The sequence below is a fragment of the Corvus moneduloides genome, chromosome 2 (assembly GCF_009650955.1).
Source record: "Corvus moneduloides isolate bCorMon1 chromosome 2, bCorMon1.pri, whole genome shotgun sequence".
Taxonomy (NCBI): Eukaryota; Metazoa; Chordata; class Aves; order Passeriformes; family Corvidae; genus Corvus; species Corvus moneduloides.
In genome coordinates this window covers 81,750,776-81,767,745 of record NC_045477.1, presented here as the reverse complement: position 1 = coordinate 81,767,745, position 16,970 = coordinate 81,750,776, and the positions used below count along the sequence as shown (strand labels likewise).

At 37.5% G+C, this 16,970-nt stretch overlaps 1 protein-coding gene across 3 annotated transcripts in view; it reads left to right on the top strand.

Moving 5' to 3' along the window:
* STK24 (serine/threonine kinase 24) overlaps nt 1-16,970 on the top strand; it is a 54,922-nt gene that overhangs the window by 21,159 nt on the left and 16,793 nt on the right. For 2 of the 3 annotated variants that reach the window (XM_032100085.1, XM_032100086.1), the window contains exon 3: nt 16,119-16,175. In XM_032100085.1, coding sequence (XP_031955976.1) covers nt 16,119-16,175 — 57 coding nt within the window. Of the gene's footprint in view, nt 1-5,970; nt 6,001-16,118; nt 16,176-16,970 lie in introns of those variants that run through there. The other variant, XM_032100087.1, reaches the window with a different exon arrangement.

Here is a 16,970-nt window from a genome sequence, read left to right as displayed (position 1 = left end):
GGGTTGCAAATTCTGTTATTGTGGCAATGTTGAGAGCAAAATGAGACCCACTTTCCTGTGATCCAGCCTGTGTTCTGGTATGCTTACTTTTCTTCTGAAGCCCCGTAACCCTCTGTTCTCATTCGGCAGCTCTAGCCTGCAGAGAAGTTGAATGAGTGTTGCCTTCATTTGTCCACAGTAAATGTGGAAGTGACATGTGGCTGGACAGCTCAGAAGGAGGTGGCAAGAAGGTTTCTGCAATGGTTCTGATAGGCTCTCAGATCTTGTCAGTCTACTGATTGAAAAGAACACGTAGAAAGCTTGCACTGATAGACCCTCCCAGTAACCATAAATAAGACAAAGGCAAAAGGATACCAAAGAACCCATAAACTCTGTTTCTAGAGTCATGTTGTTTTGCTGTGAAGTCCTGTTTTCATATTTAAAATAGTTTGGTCCCTTCTTATTTCAGAGATGTTACCTTGAAGTCTGAACCTTTGTTGCCCGTAGTCTTTACTACTTCTGTCTTTCCTTGTAGTCATTTGCTGTGCCCTTAATGAGAAAAGAGTCACTTGTTTACATTGTCTTTATTCAAAGGTACTGTTTCGAACTGTGCTTTTTGAAACTTGTTATTCCAGTATTTTCCTTCAGCAGTTGAAGGGATTATTATCACTTTCTGGAATCTGCATCATATTGCCCTATTTTTTCACATCTGTTGAAAAATCTACCTAGTAAACAATGGTGACTTCAAGAATTTTCCTGTTCATCGGTGTAATCAGTTCTGCACTTTTAGCCTTTTATGGCTAAATAATTCTTACTGTACAAGTACATCAAGGTTGGGAAGCATCACCTAGTATATCTCAAAGAAAACTGAGAGCCTGTAGTAGCTATGTTTTGTATTTTGTCTAAGTACTTAACTGTATGATGTTATTCTGATCTTGTTTTTAATAAAAATTTAGAAAACTTAATGTAAAATATCGTTCTTGGGAAGTAATATGTTTGTATTGTCCTTGTGATGGCCTTAAATGCTGCCTTTATACTGCTGTGATTGCTGACCTCTGTATGGTATGTGTGTAATTTCACATCTCAGTACCTGCTTTTAGGCAGATCTAACAGGTATGAAGAATAGGCAGCAGCAGTATCTTGTTCCCCATCCTGCTTATGTGTTCCTGCCATTTTACTTGTGTTGGATCTGTCGGCTGCATCATGACTTGGTTCACCTGGGAAACAAGTTTCCTCAATGTCTTCTCCCATCCCTTCCAAAAACAACCTGGCTCTTGAAAAGAGCAAACCCCAAACACTAACCAATCAGCCAGTTCTGACCTGTATCTACAGAACTGCTAGGTCAGGTGCAAAAAAAAAAATTTAAAAAATGGTAGACTCGAGTGGCCTAAAAACTGGGAGGTGGGGGGAGAGAAAAGGACCACAGTTTTTGGTAATGGCTTGCTTCTAGATTAGCTGTAACAAGAAGCCCTGTATTATTTTGGCCATACAGATCAGGATGACATAGCATTGCTTTCTAACCATATGTAATCTTGTGTCAAATGTCCTTCTGTAACTCGTGTGTTAACTGCTACCCTTGTTGCTGAAATAATTAAAAAGAGTATTAATATGGCATTGAGATGCAAGCTTGTTGCTGCAAAGGGGAGGTCCTTGCAAGTAGCCACAGGGGCTGTTGGAACTTTCAGTGAAGTGATTCAGCTCACTGAGTAGGCAGGGGACTAATCACCTCTTTTTTATTTATATTTTTAAGTCTTTTATCTTAAGGATTAGAGCATTGTACACTGATGGTTCAGATTAGTCTAAAGTTTTATGCAAGACCACTGCCAATACATTGTTTATGAAGCTTCTTCCATCAGCCAACTGTAGAGCTGAAAAAAGAGAGAGTGTGTATGTATTTATGCCCAGGCTTAGGTGCATTAGTTCTGTGGGCTGGTTCCCCATTTTTTTTCTCAGATAGACTTCCTGGCACAAAGCTTGTCATCTAGAATGTGGTTAGTCCTGCCATCAGGTGGCTGCCAGTCTATTAATCTGATGTTCTCATGAACCTCTAAAACATTTTGGTTGAAAACTTCTTTACCTACCTCTGACATAATCTGGTGCACTTACACAGTTATTATGTTTTTGTTGCATTTTTAATGTGAATGTTAGATAGTCTGTATTGCTCAGATAACTTTCTTTTACTTAAGTATACTTTGGCATTTATACAAATTTTTGGGTCAAATTTCTTACTCTAAGTGTCCATGTGGTCTGTATGCACATAGTTGTATAAAAGCAGAAGAGTCACGTTCTTTACACTTAAGGGAACATTATGGCATGTTGCAGAGTGTGTTGGTAAGCATTTTTAAATGTTTGAGTGTTGAACTCTCAGAAACTGTTATTTGGAAAACGTTGGTTAGACTCAGAAATACTGAACTTCAAAAGGGAAGTTTCCCAGTGAATAGGTTTAAGGAGTGTATTAGTTCTAAAACATTGCAGTTCTTGTATTCAGTAGCCAGTGTTTTCAAACAAGTTCTTAAGGTTCTTTCATTATACTATTAAATTCTAAGCTCTTGCATAACTGTTGGGATAAAAATGATCATATGGAGGTACGGAGCTTTCTCCCTTTCTGCTTCCTTCAACAGTTCCTTGAAACAGCAAATTGTAAGAACAAAACAAAAACATAAAAGAGGAAGGCAGTATGGAAATTATTTATGTGAATAGAAGGTGTTTTTACCAGTAACTAGAGTCAGGGTAAAATTTGTAAAGGCAAAAAGTGGAAAATAATAAAGGGTTTCCAGAAAAATGTTTTTCAGGGACTGAAAGGATGAGCTTGACAGAAATCTGACTTGAACATCCTGAGCTATTGTAGTGTCGATACATGTGTACAACTCCATTAGTAGTAAGAGTTTTGAAGAAGGATTGGCCTATGTGTGTTCTGTAAAGGGAGTAGTGGAATTTAGTAGCATGTGAATGCAAAAGGGGTAGGAAAAGAGGGTTATAGCTTGATAGGCTGCAGAGCAGGAGTGCAAAAGATGTTGGAAATTGTGGTAAGTGGTAAAAAAGGGATTAAATCAATGAGTGAATTGATATCTGACCTATGAAGTAAATCTGATCTGTAACTTGAATTTTGAATTTAATTTGATGTAACTGCTAAACAGGAACAGATGTAAGCATTAGAGCAAGTGATTTTGGGCAATGGAGAAGGGGTTTGTGTGCCTCATATTTGCTGTTGGAAGTTTTTTTCTGGTATAGAGGAGGGAGTAATTATAAACCCCCTGTGTCCTATTGATGTGAACTACTCCAGTGAAGAAGGTTTAAGATAGACAGAGATAAAGAGTTCTGTGAACTAATGCTGATTTACTTTTGGTTCCAATTTCTTTATTTGCTTTTGCTTCCAATTTTCTGTTTTGGGACCTTGTACAGTTCATCAATAACCAGATTAACTCAGTAAAATTCAGTTCCATTTGGAGCTTTGATTAAGGGTTACATTTTTGTATTTCTTGCCTTCTTGGTGACTATTCATAAGAGGTGAGTAGATGGTCTGTTGGGATTGCCATAGGACCACGTAAGTCACTCATTAATCTTTCTGTGTCTCTGTAAGTGGATTTCCTGGGAAAAGATCTACCCCAGTTAGTAGTTAGGTTCCCCCCCCCCCCATAAGGCAATGCCTTGGTAGATACGGTTATGAAGTAGTTATTTGCCTGGTGGACAGGGAAGGGAAGGATGATTCTTGTCAGCTCCACTAAGAATAAAAAATGTAAGTTAAAAGGATAGTGGCTGTAAGGGACAGGATTTTTTACTCTTCCACCAATGTGTTATGAAGTGAGGAAGGGGAAAGTGGCTGTAGGCAGGGGGGAATAGGAAGAGTATGGGTTCGTGTACACTTAGTGTTCCAAAGTAGTGGTTACCCATTCCTTTATGAAGTGAAATGTGTGCTGTTGTTCTGTTGTTGTCCAAGTTTCTTGCATTTGCTGGCTAAGAGCAGCCAGTTCAAGAAATATGTGTCTATATGCTTCTACTATAATATACTTTGGTAGAAGTTATAAATCCAGATCGCCCACTAGTTTGGAGCTCTGGGAAATCATGTGCTTAATATGACATGCCTAGGCTTGTGACAGCTGGGCTATAAAGAATCATTTCTATGGTGAAGGGCATGTGCCCAGGAAATGTGCCAAGGAGGCTGTGAATATGGACACTGTTAGAGATGACTCACACTACGGAAAACATGGAGCTTGTGGCTTTAGCATGTTGGCATGCAAACACAAAAGTCTGCTAAATGCCCTGCAGAAGGAATCTTTATTCAGCACTGTGACAGAACATTCATTGTTGTGGGTTTTTTTCCAAGCAAGCGGCTCTGCAAGCCCTATTACAACTAGCTTATGGCAAAAGGGATGCATTTAAAGATTAATTGTATACTGCTGTAGTGATTGCAAGAGGTAATTGTTGAAACGTGTCTGCTGCATTAGATAGTAGACTTGACTAGTATGTATGTCTAGGAATTAAAATGTGACATTTTTTCTTGAGACCTGAAGAAGGCAGGAGTTTCAGAGCATTGGAGAATGATTCCAAAGGCAAACAGCTTTTTTTATACATGTATTCATGCATAAAATACTGTGTACTGAGGTGGTTCTGCTTAGTCTGAAGTGTCACGTTACCTGTGTTTTTCATGGATTTCGCAGAGTCCAAACTGGAATGAACAGTTCTTTACTTAGTTTCTGTTCTGCATTGGCTACCCAGCAGATGCCTTTATTTTTTCCTTTGTGGTTGAACATGTTAGATGGCTGACAAACCTTGATTAAAGGACATAAATGCGCCACATGCAAAACCACAATGATTTCTTTGATTGCAGGGACCTTTTGGCCAGCTTGCAGTAAGGACTTGTGTTTAGAAGAGAACCTTTGGGCTCATCTGTATCTCCCTCCCCTCAAAGGGATGGCAGCCCCAGGACAGCTAGCATTCATCCTGACGCCAAGAGACTTCAAAGGAGGTAAGCGCCTCAGAAACGCTCCCCAGCCAAAATACTTGTCAGTCCTGCACCCCAGCGAGGTAATATTCTTTACTATAGCATTGCCATCATTCATGGCTCCTTCGTGACAATTTTTTAAAGAAATCTATGGGGTCTAATCAGCTGGTTGCAGCCCCCTTAAGATTCCCAAAGTTGTCCGTCGCTGTCGATTTGCCTAAGAATGTGCCCCCAGTGGAAGGGAAAAAGATATGTTACACTTCTGGGGTATAACTCAGACATATGCTCCCATCATTCCCTTAGTTTTTTGTTTTCATATTTTGGATGAGGTTCAAACTTGAGCTTTTCTCAATTCATGACTGTTAAGGTTAAAGTTGGAGGAAGAACAAAAAGAAATCAAAACCAAACACTGCTTTCTTAGCACAGTTTTAAACCTGTTTTTAAAATAGATTTCTGAATTATCGCTTTATATCCAGATGATTTCCACCCAAGTCTTTGTGTGCTTGAATTTCTAGTGAGCATTATTCCAGAAAAGTTCTGTAGAAATAAATTACTGGATTTTATTCTCCTTGAGGGAAATATGTCCTTAGGAATTATTTTTCCATGTTAGAGATGCTACCTACATGAAGCACAGTCTTCCAAATGCCTATGGAAAAGTAATTTAGTGGAGAAAGCAATTTAAAATAAACAGAAGTTTACTTTGATATCATAAATTTAAACACAAAATGCCCATGGTAGCTTTTTAAAATTTATTTTTTTGTAAAAGCCGACTTTCAAGGAGTGACTTCCACCCCTTCTCCACCTAAATCAGGTGAATTGTATGAATACTCAGCTCTAGATCTTTCTTTTCACATTCTTATTCCAGTATATTATATATATCATGTATATTTTATATATGTGTGTATATATATATATATATATAATAGTATATTCCAGTATATTCTTATATATGAAAACTAAGAATATGACTGGCATCATAAGGAAGAACCTTCTGGGGGTTTTGCTGTGTTGGTTTTTTTCTTTTCTTTTAGTGGGAATATTTGGGCATTAGTGAAGATGTTCATATGTTTGCTGAACAGGTACTAATTTTTTTTTTTTTTTTTGAAGGGGGGGTGGATTTGGAGAGTATAGTTGGCACTCAGACCATTTAAGCTTTATCTATTAGTAAGTCCTGTAAAATTTTGCCTTGTTTTTTCCATCTATGATGAGAGTATATTACTTAGCTGCTGGACTGACTTCTTTAAACCTAAATAAGAGGTATCTGATTATGTAGAGCACTTTTAATACCCGCCATCTAGCCATTCTTACTGGGCTCTACCACATAAGCATAAAGGTTCTGTAGATTGTAACTTAAATATATTGAGGTAGTAAAGAAGTGAATTGTCCTGGAAAATAACATCATGCCTAATTCTACACTTACATATGGGGAAGAGATTTGCCCATGGATATTCTGAATAATTAAAATGTTTATAGGTCCTGACTTTGCTGATAGATCAAATCAGCTTGAGTTTTGCTTGACTGTGTTCAAACGAAGCTTGGTTGTTGGTTTTTATTGGTTGGAGGATTTTTTTTGTGTTTGGTGGTTTTATTCCTCAGATTATTCTATGATTCTTTTACAGTAGTCAGCTTCCTTAGTTTTGCTGGAAAATTTTCTTTTGTAATCTTCTACACTTCTTACATTATTTAACTCTAGGAATTTGAGATTTTTTTCTTAATATGCAATCTTATCACAGTGTCTTATTTCTATACGTCTTCTTCTGGTGTTCAAAAAGGCAAAAAAAAATTCAACTTCAAAGAAGGAATCTTTTAGAAGACTACAGATCTTTTGCTGGGAATTATTCTGACACGTCTTTCTTATCTCTACAAGACATTACTGAATGTGCTGGCATGAGCAGTAGTGCACTGCAGTAAATATTACTGGGTTCATTCTCTTCCTTTAAGACAGACTATATTACAGATGTAGTTTATTAATGGATTGCCCTCCCTGTGAGCAGATGAGAAGGAAACAAAGGCAACTTTCCTTTCCTTCATTTGGTCTGCCTTTTACTGTCAGTGAAAGTGGAGGTGATTTTGTTTGTGGGGTTTTTTTGGGGGGGGGGTTTGTTCGATTTTTGTTGTTGTTTGGTTGGTTTGGTTTTTTGTGGGGGGATATTTTTAAATAAATTTGGTCTTATGCCTGCTTCTCTAGAAATTCAGCAAGGAAGAGTAGAAACAGGACTGAGAATTGCTAGACCGCTTTCTAGTCTAAAAGTGTCTGTTGATGGACATTGCTTCTGGTAAAATGAGACACCTAGCTATAGGCAGAAAGTGTTATATTATTTGGAGGCTCTGGAATTCATGAAATACTTAAAGAATTCCTTTTAAAGGTGAATCTAGTTACTGTTATTGTCAGTTTTTCCTGGAGAAAGCTGATGTTCAAAGCAACATTCTTTGTCTTTGGAGCCTTTCAAATTGATAGTAGAACTCATTCATTTAGAAAGCAAAATCAATTTAAACTGTTTTCTTTAGTAGTATACGAGATGATCTACTTTGGAATGGCAAGATCATTAGTCATACTTTCTTGATTAATAGTTAATCTGTATTTCATAGCATCTGCTCTTGGTCCTCTAACACCTCAAAACCCCTAGGTGGTATATTAATTTGCAAGTGTCTGTTGGTGTTTCAGTAATTTTTTACCTTTCTAAGAAAACAGGACAGTACTTGAAGATTCTGCTCTAAGACATGAATTGTTAGTTGTGTCAGGGTGGGGAGAGAGAGGACAGTTTATCCAGAGAATGTCTTTGGTGGCCAAGAAGAAAACCTTTGTATGTGTAGTGTCATTATCTCATAAAATAGTTTCTCTTGTTCTTTGAAACCAACAATCATCTTTCCAAGCCATCTGACTTTCAAGTGCTTTGAAACAAGTGTCTTTAGAAAATACTAGAGTTTGGTTTTGCTTAATGAAATCTGTAATAACATAAGCAAATAGCTTTCAAATAAAACACTGATCTATATAATTTCATGTTGTTGTAGTAGTAGGAATTAGATGAAAGAACATTAGCAGATGATTAGATTGTCAAAGAAAAGTTCAAGTAAAGGATTAGCTGCACTGTGGAACTCTGTGCTCCATAGGAAGTGTTGGAATAATGGTGGTATTCTTACTCCTTGTTAATGAGGCTAAAAAATTTCTGTTCTTTCAGATATGGAGAAAAAAATACAGTGCTTACTGAGATTGCCTTCAAGAACAAACTATACTGTCTTAGAAAGATGTGTATTAGCATAAAAGGTATTTTTTTCTGTCTTTGTCTTCTGTGAAGACAATTCCAAAAACTTTTGAAAGCATTATAGCCTTTCCCTGATAGCTGTTAAACAGCCATAGGACTGTAATTTTGGAATAATAGGAGTGATCTGTCCATTTGCAGTGGAAAGGACTTTATTTACTACTTACACTAACAGAATTGGGTACCTATAGTGTTCGAATTTTGGAGAAACTTAATTTGAGTATCTGACTTTTGATATCAGTGATTCTATCCTTTGTCACATCCTTGCTGGCTGTTGAAAGAGTTATTCTATGGCATTGAGCAATCAGACTGGCATCTGGATAGGCTGCTGGAAGTTCAGAGATGCATTGCTTGCCTTCTGTCCCTTTCCAAGGATTGTGTACTTAGAAGAATGGAATGAAAGAGCAGATAGTGTTACACTCCTCATTCTATGCTGTCAACATATGGCAGCACTGGGTGTAGTTCTGATTAGATGTAAATTGAGCCAAAAATATATAATATGTGTGTGTGTATATATATATATGTAACATTTATAATTAGTCAAAAAATGACAAGAATTGAGGCCATGAGGTAGATCTGAATTGTATTCCTTAGCAAAATTGTTCATTTGCTGAATAACAGTAATAGCCACCCTGTAGTTACTCCTGAAGAACTCAATTTTGGCAGTTGGTATCTGTTCTAATAATAATCTGTGGGTCTACAAATTGAACAGTCAGCTGTTGGAAAGTTTGCAAATCCCGATGAATTTCAAGGATCTAATGGCAATACATCAACTCATAGGTGTCCTCTCTAAAGCCTTAAATAATTATTTTCTTGTATGTGTATTATTTGTTATGATAGTATGAGCTCCAGGGAAAGGACATTTACAATATTTTGGAGGTCTTGGTACTTCTTGATACATGTTTTCAGATTTGAGACAGTTGGTGACCTTTAGTGTTGTGGAAAGTTTTGGGAGCAGGAACCACAAGTATGTAAATGCCATTTCCTGTCGCTGCCGGAATGCATCATTTATGGCATCATACCAAATGTAATTTTTTTGTGCTTGATCTGTATCTTTGTATGTAATCTCCCAATATCCATGTGTGTTAATAAATAATGAGAGCTCAAATACCGGGGTTCTTCATCTTGTATAATGACATAGTGGCTACAGTTGTGACTTGATATTGAAAGGAGAGGGTGAATAAATAAGATGGTGCCTGAAGCTGTGCTTGATGACTGTGAGGAAAGGAAGGCACTTTGAAGAATTCAGGTATATGAATTATCATATCCTTTAAGATATATTTCTCTGGTTAATCATTCTTCCTCTTGTTATGAAGGGTATCGGAGTGATAAATGTTTTCAGATTCATTTTAGACAGGTAGTTTTGTGCTTCTTCGGTGGGTTACATGGCTTGTTTTGGGGCAGGCCCTTCTTTTTTGGGGGGTGTGGGGTGGATGGAAGCATCTTTGGCATTACATGATTCTGCCACCTGGTGGCTTTGTGGAACAGCAGCGACTTCAGATGCAGTTAAAAGCACAAGGGTGAATAGATCCTGAAAATATCCTTCTTTCTTTCAAAAATGGAGGGAATCAGTTGGAAAGGTGGCTTAAAGTAGATATGGAAGACAAGATCCATGATGTCTGCATCTTGTTTTTCAAGTCAAGCATTTAAGAATTAGTATGTGAGGATTTAAAAAACTTGATTGCTACATGTGTCAGGCTTCTATGGGTTTTTAAATACAAAGTTACAGAAGACAAATCTCCATGTAATGGTAACAACTTGTACCAGGTATGCAATTTAGAAAAGTTACCCTGTTGTGTGCATTGTGTGTTTCAAGGTTCTTTTAATATGGTTTCTTATGCTTGGAGAATTATGAATATTAATACTAAATTTATACCAGTACTTAAATATCAGAGTCTTTTCCTGGCCCTTATTACTTTGGCATAACTGAAATGTTTATTAAACAAATTATCTTACATCATGTTGTGCAGTGAATATCAGTTTTGGTACTAGTTTGTTCTTTTCAGATCACTTGAGGTTGTGTCTTCTAGTTTTTCAATATTCTGTGTTTTTCTCCTAATCCAGTGATGGTAAAATTTCTGTATATAGATCAACTTAGAAAATATATTATGTTATGTCAATCAGATATATTATTTCTAGCTTGTAATTGTTCATATATATTTAAATGCTTGCAAATAGAGATTCTCAGTGGAATTTGGACATGGCTTGTGTCCATAACTAAACAAGCTTTTTACACATGTTTATAAATACACTTTGTTCTGGTGCTAATTGTGTACCATAAATTTAAGGTGGGAAATACCTTTTCTCACAGTGAGTTCAGGTTGGGAAATTCTCTTTCTCACAATAGGTGTGGGGAGATTTTATTTCACTTTAAAACAAACATGCTTACTGTTATTACTACAGTTTTCAAATTGCACAGGTCATTCAGTGCACTTACTTCAGAGTCCTTCCAGTCCTTCTCTTTTGTGATTGTGTTAGATTTTCCTCTGCAGTCTCTCCTTCGCACAAGAAAGGAGATTTAGAAACAATTTCCTCAGTACATGCTTTTGTTGATTGCTTTAGCTTGGTCTCTCCTGTATAATATCATTGTGCTAAGAAATGTGTATGTTCTTCACATAAAAGAAATACAAAGCATCTCTGAAGGTAGGCCTCTCCCATGTTTATTCAGAATTTTTTTAACTTTGTAAGGACTTACAAACAAACATGTTAAACTTGATTACTTGTTTCTGTAAGTCTTCTGTACTCCTCAAATTTCAGTTTAAAATGTACCTTTGAGACTCTGTAGGAGTTTTTTGGTGGATGGCCTTTTCTCCAGTGTACAGTCTTTGATTTTTACTTACTAGAAATTCCTTACCTACTGTGTCTGCACTTATTTTGCAAGTACTTTCATGGTATAGAAGTAACTTGATAAAGGAAACTTCATTAGAGCTGAAGTTGCTGCTGTAAGGTTTTCTGTGGTTCCAGAGTTAAAATCAGAAGTCAGACCTCGAGAAGAGCAACCGTAGTTTGGAAATGATCTACAGAAACTCTTAACAGAGCTTCTTCTAGATTCCAAAGCTGTTCCTTTCCTCAGTTTCATGGTGTCAGAGGAAAACCTCTTGTTCTTGCTGTGAAAAAGGAAATGTTCCATGTGGCCTCATTAATCTGCTCATCTAAGTTTATAGAGAAATAATAATCCTAAATTTGGATGGTTGACTCACCATGGCTTCATGTATTTTGAAGAAGATTCAATGCTGTGTTGTGGCTGATGCTTAAAAGAAGAAAACTGGTCTTTTTTCAGATCTTGAAATGGAGCGCTGAATGTTGCTAGTGTCAGGATATAAATGTATCATCTTCTTGAAAGTATAAGTGGTTACGTGTAATATATAATTACTAATCTAGGCTATGGAAGAAAATTTGGTGCTTTTGGAGTTCTGTTTGTGAGAAAAGGGGAATATATACCGAAGAGGGTGAGAAGTTCAAGCAAATAAAAGAATTTGGGCAGCTTTAAAAAGCAAAGTGACAATAGGTGTTGGGGAATGTGAAGCATGCCAGAGATACTCAGGAAAGAAGGAGGCCCGTTGCTGTGGTGATGCCAAAGTCAATAGTAGTGCTGCGCTGGCCTTGTGCTGTTGTTAGAAGGCATTCTCTCTGGTTTGCATGCCCACGTTTTGGTAGTGGGGGGGCCACAGGGGCAGCTTCTGTGAGAAGCTGCTGGAAGCTTTCCCCAAGTCCCGTAGAGCCAGTGCCAGCTGGCTCCAGGACGGATGTGCTGCTGGCCAAAGCTGAGCCTGTAAGCGACTATGGCAGTGCCTTTGGGATAACACATTTAAGAAGGGAGGAAAAAAACTGCACAACTGCAGCTGGAGAGAGGAGTGAGAGTAAGTGAGAGGAACAGCTCTGCAAACACCAAGGTCAGTGGAGAAGGGTGGGAGGAGGTGCTCTGAATGCTGGAGCTGAGATTCCCCTGCAGCCCCTGGTGCAGAGCATGGTGAGAGAGCTGTGGCACTGCAGCCCATGGAGATTCAGTGGGAGTGCAGAGATCCACCTGCAGCCCATGGAGGAGACCCACACCACCCACACAGGGATGTGCCCGAGTTAGACTGGGACCCTGTGGGAAGCTCACACTGGAGCAGACTCCTGGCAGGACCTCTGGCCTTATGAAGAGATGAGCCCACTCTGGAGCAGGTTTGACAGGACTTGTGACCCTGTGGGAGACCCATAGGCTGTCTCCTAAGGACTGCACCCCATAGGAGGGACCCACACTGGAGCTGGTCATGAAGAAGTGCAGCCTTGGACTCACCTTGGAGAAGTCCATGAAGGACTGTCTCCTGTGGGTGCAGGGGAGAAGCGTGAGGAGTCCTCCCTCTGAGGAGGAAGGAGTGGCAGAGACAATGTGTGATGAGCTGACCACAATCCCCATTACTCATCTCCCTGTTCCACTGTGGGGAAGAGGTGGAGAAAATTAGAAGTGAAATTCAAGCCCACGAAGAAGGGGCCAGGGGGAAGGGGTTTTAAGATTTGGTTTTATTTGTTATTATCCTACTCTGGTTTGCTGGTAATAAACTAAAATGATGTCCCCAATTTTAGTCTGCTTCGCCCATGAGGGCAACTGGAGATTATTCTCTCCCTGTTCTTACCTCACCCCATGAACCTTTTGCGGTATTCTCTCTCCCATATCCATGTGAGAAAGGAAGTGACAGAGTGCTTTTGGGGGATACCTAGTATCCAAGCCCCCACAGACATAAAATTGGTATATATAGCTTGTTGGTTCTAAGATGAAATACATATTGAGAAATTCATTACAGCTGTCTCACCAAACGGATTTATTTGCATCTTCTTGTTAAGCAGTGTATGCAGATTCTGTATAAAAAAGATAAAAAAAAAATTCCAGCAAGAATTATGGAAAGGTGGTAGTAAGATTTGCTACCATAGTAATTAAATCTATTTGGGTACATCATATGAATGTGTTCAGATACTTCATATGAATGATGAAAACTTTAAAAATAAAACCCCAAAACCGTCAATGAAGTTCAGTAATACTTCTGAGGCAAGGGGGGACCATAGAGAATTGAAAATAACTTTGAATATAAGGGTCCAGATAAAAAGATGCCATAATTGTAATAGATTGCTATTATTTAGCTTTGCACTGGGATACAGATACAGTTGTGTGTGTGTGTGTTTTAACTGTATTTCCATACGTCACTTGTTTTAAAATGTAGAATTACTGAGTTTACTGGATCAATGGCTTTTGTATTGTAAATTCAGACATGTGGCCTCAGGCAGCTGATGATGAAATTTTCAAGAGCAAAGAGTAATTGAACTAGAAAAATAACTGAAATGATAAATGATTATTTTAAAGGACTATGAGTAATATAACGTGTAGTAGTGTAATTGTGTTGTACAATTGTGTTACTATGTAATTAAAATTACATTCTTAAATATTTTTGTTAGTTATTTTCTACCTCTAATTTCTAGTTTTCAGCTGGAGAATTTGGTACCTAGCATTCTAGAGAGTTCCTCTTTTGGGAAATTATTTCTTATTTCAAGTTGTTAGCTCTTGAAATCCATGAGATAATTGAGATAGTAGAAAAGGGAAGATGCATCTCTTGTTGACCTCTAGGTGAGGTGGTGTGGATATTTGGGTCAAGGGGTTTATTTGCTTCCTTTACCTTGTTCTTTCCCATGCGGGCATTTCCAGAGAACTAGGACGTAGTGATGCAGTTGACATGTTTGTGTTTAAGTTACTGTTAAAATGAAGTGCAAGTTTTGAATATTCAGGAAATTTCATGTAGCTTTAATCACATTTTATCAGACTGAACCAAAATATAAACACAACATTTTGATCAAGTTTAGGATGACTCACTATAAGACACGTCTCAGAAATGTTCTTGTTCTGGAACTGCTAGGACCTGGAGCCTTGAATGGACAGGAAAAATACGAAAAACTTTTAGCAGAAAAACAAGTATTTCAGTACTGTAAGGGACTCTGTCAAGATGAGTTACAGTTCTTGGAATATTTGTGATGTCTGCAGTAAGTAAGCACTATCAGTCTGTAGATACTGAGATAGATTATATTTTTAAATTAGTCTTTCTTCCTAAAAAACGTGTTTCTGGCTCTCTTAAAATATTTTTAACAAGACTGTGTTTGTGAAATAGCATGACTTGATTCCTGAAGAAAGGTATCTAAATTTAGCTGAATCTGTGTGTTAAAAATAGTGGATGATGAAGGAGCTCTAATCCAGGGTCTTATCTAAAAATAGTATGGTATGTGTAACTGGAGGTAGGAAAAATGCACATTTACCTACAGCAGGTGCATTCTGAGTCCAGAGAGGAGGTGGATGCAGTGGAACTATAGATATAGTAATGACTAAAATACTTAAGTGAGTCCTAAGGACTAAAATTTTAATCCCTCAGGATTTAGGAGAAGTTATGTCCTGCAGTACATTTACTACTTCTCTAAAAATTTGAATCCATCCTTAGAGATGAGAATTCAGAGTCAGCTGCCCTGGCTGTGAGCCATTATTTTTACAGGAAGTTTTATTCTGTAGGACAAAGTAAATGAATATTGTTGCTATTTATGTGCTCCTTGCTCTGGGAGACATCTATATTACTATGCTAGAGGTCTTGTGAAAGTTTGGTACATACCATAGAGTTGAAACTAACAAAGCTTAAAATAACTTGATAGTCTGAAAAAACACTAAACCACCAGTGTGTTTTATGCAGCAATTTCACTTGAATGGCTACGTGGTGGATTTGTGGCTTTGCTTTATTGTGTGTATTAAGGCTGGTACTGCAAGGAAAAGCTGACTAACTGCTTCTCTTTGTGTATTTGGGAAAAAGGTGCTGCGAACAGTGGAAAGAAACGATTGGGTCCAGTCTCTTTCTTAGCACAGTGTATTGTGTATCTTGTGTTAAACAGTCCTGTAATATGCACCAAACTTTTCCTTAGGAATACAGTAGCTTGATGTTGTTGTTAGCTTTTATTTTACTAGCTGAAGCTAGTAAAATATTATAGTCATCTTAAACAACCTTTATTACTACTTTGCTTCATCTTTCTTGAGCACAACTGTGCAAAATTCTATACTATATAACAGATGCATACGCATTAGTGGAGGAAACCTACTCCTGTTCAAGAAAATGAAACAATGCAGAAATATGAAGAATAAATTAGAATTCAATTCAAACCAGATAGAAATGAAGCTTACTAAAGAAAATATTTTGAGGTATCTGTACAAATAAAGATAGTCAACAAAATCGAGATAATATTTTGTAAAGAAAGGAAATATGTTATATGTAACACTTATTATTTGATATTTGGAATGTCCATAATTGGAATTTTAAAATGAAAATGCATTCTCCTCCATTTTCACTGAGTGGCCTCTGTCAGTGTCTTTCTTGTCTCAGAAGACACTTGGAAAAATGCACAAAGAAATGTGATAAGAATACAGAGGTGGATGGCTCTTGGGAGTTAATATGCTCAAAATACTTGGCTGGTTCTAGTCAGCACAAAGGCAAGAGGTTTCCTTCTGCTGCTTGACTCTTTTGTAGAGGTTAAAGAGAAGTTTCTTCCCCCCAGATACTGTCTATATTCTAGTGGTGTCAGTACAAAAGAGAGGCACCATGGAGTGAGTTTGAGTGTGACATGAGGTATGCATCAGTTGTTTGGAAGTAATGAACTTCAGAGTTCTGTGTTCTTACCCATTGGGAAATGGGAAGTAGCTTTCCTCTTTTTAATTTAGAGGAACAGAATTAAATTGAAAACATGCATGCACAGAGATGAACACACTCTTGAGTAAATAATCCAAAGATACTTTTGAGGAACAGCTAAATGTTATGGGTGTTTCAAAACTACAGCTAGTTTCTTCAGCAAAAAAGCCAGAATAAATCCCATTCACTTAAGTTACTTTTTTTTTTTTTTTACCTTAATACTTTTTTATTGTTTTTTTTGTTTTGCAGGATACAAAATTATGGATAATAATGGAATATCTAGGTGGAGGCTCTGCCCTTGATCTAGTAAGTAAATTCTGCATGGTTTTTTGTTACTTTAATTCACATAATTGTTTTCCTACCTTATAATTCCGGAAACTATAATAGGTCGTTTGGCTGTGGCAATGTTCACTTTCAGTGAAGGAGAAAAGTATTTGTCAATGCCAGAAAAATGTTATTTTCTGTGAGGCATGATTGATTATTTGTGTAAATGGAAGGGAACTAAGCAACATAATATTGGAAGCAGGATATAAACATAGAATGCTAATCTTCAGTCAGCCAGAAGCACTAGTGCCTGAAAATAGTTTTTTGCTTTTTTTAGTTCTACCACCACCACTCTTCTTAGTTTATACATTTTAAGGTATCTTTCTCACCACCCCCTCCCCCAAACAAGTAAACAAAAGTTTGTTTGAAGTCTTTCTGAAGTCTAAACAGACAGAAATGCAATTTCGGCTGGTATTAAAAATAATATTTCAAAGAAATAGGAGAAGCTATGGACTCCATGGAGGGTAGAGAGGGCTTGCAGGGAGCTCTGGATGGACCAGAGGGCTGGGCAATCACCAAGCACATGAAATTTAACAAGAGCAAGTGCCTCATTCTGCACCTGGGATGGAGTATCCAGGTTTGAACGGGAATTCAGAAGGGTCAGTGCAGATTGTTTTCTGTGACTGGATGCTGACATTAACTTTAGCTATTAAAAAGCACCCAAGCCCCCTCCCAAATGACACACCATCTTATGTTTATTGTGGATTTAAAAAATACTATTATAGAAATAATAATGGATGTTTTAAGTATGTGAAAATTGTTGTACAAATTGAGGTA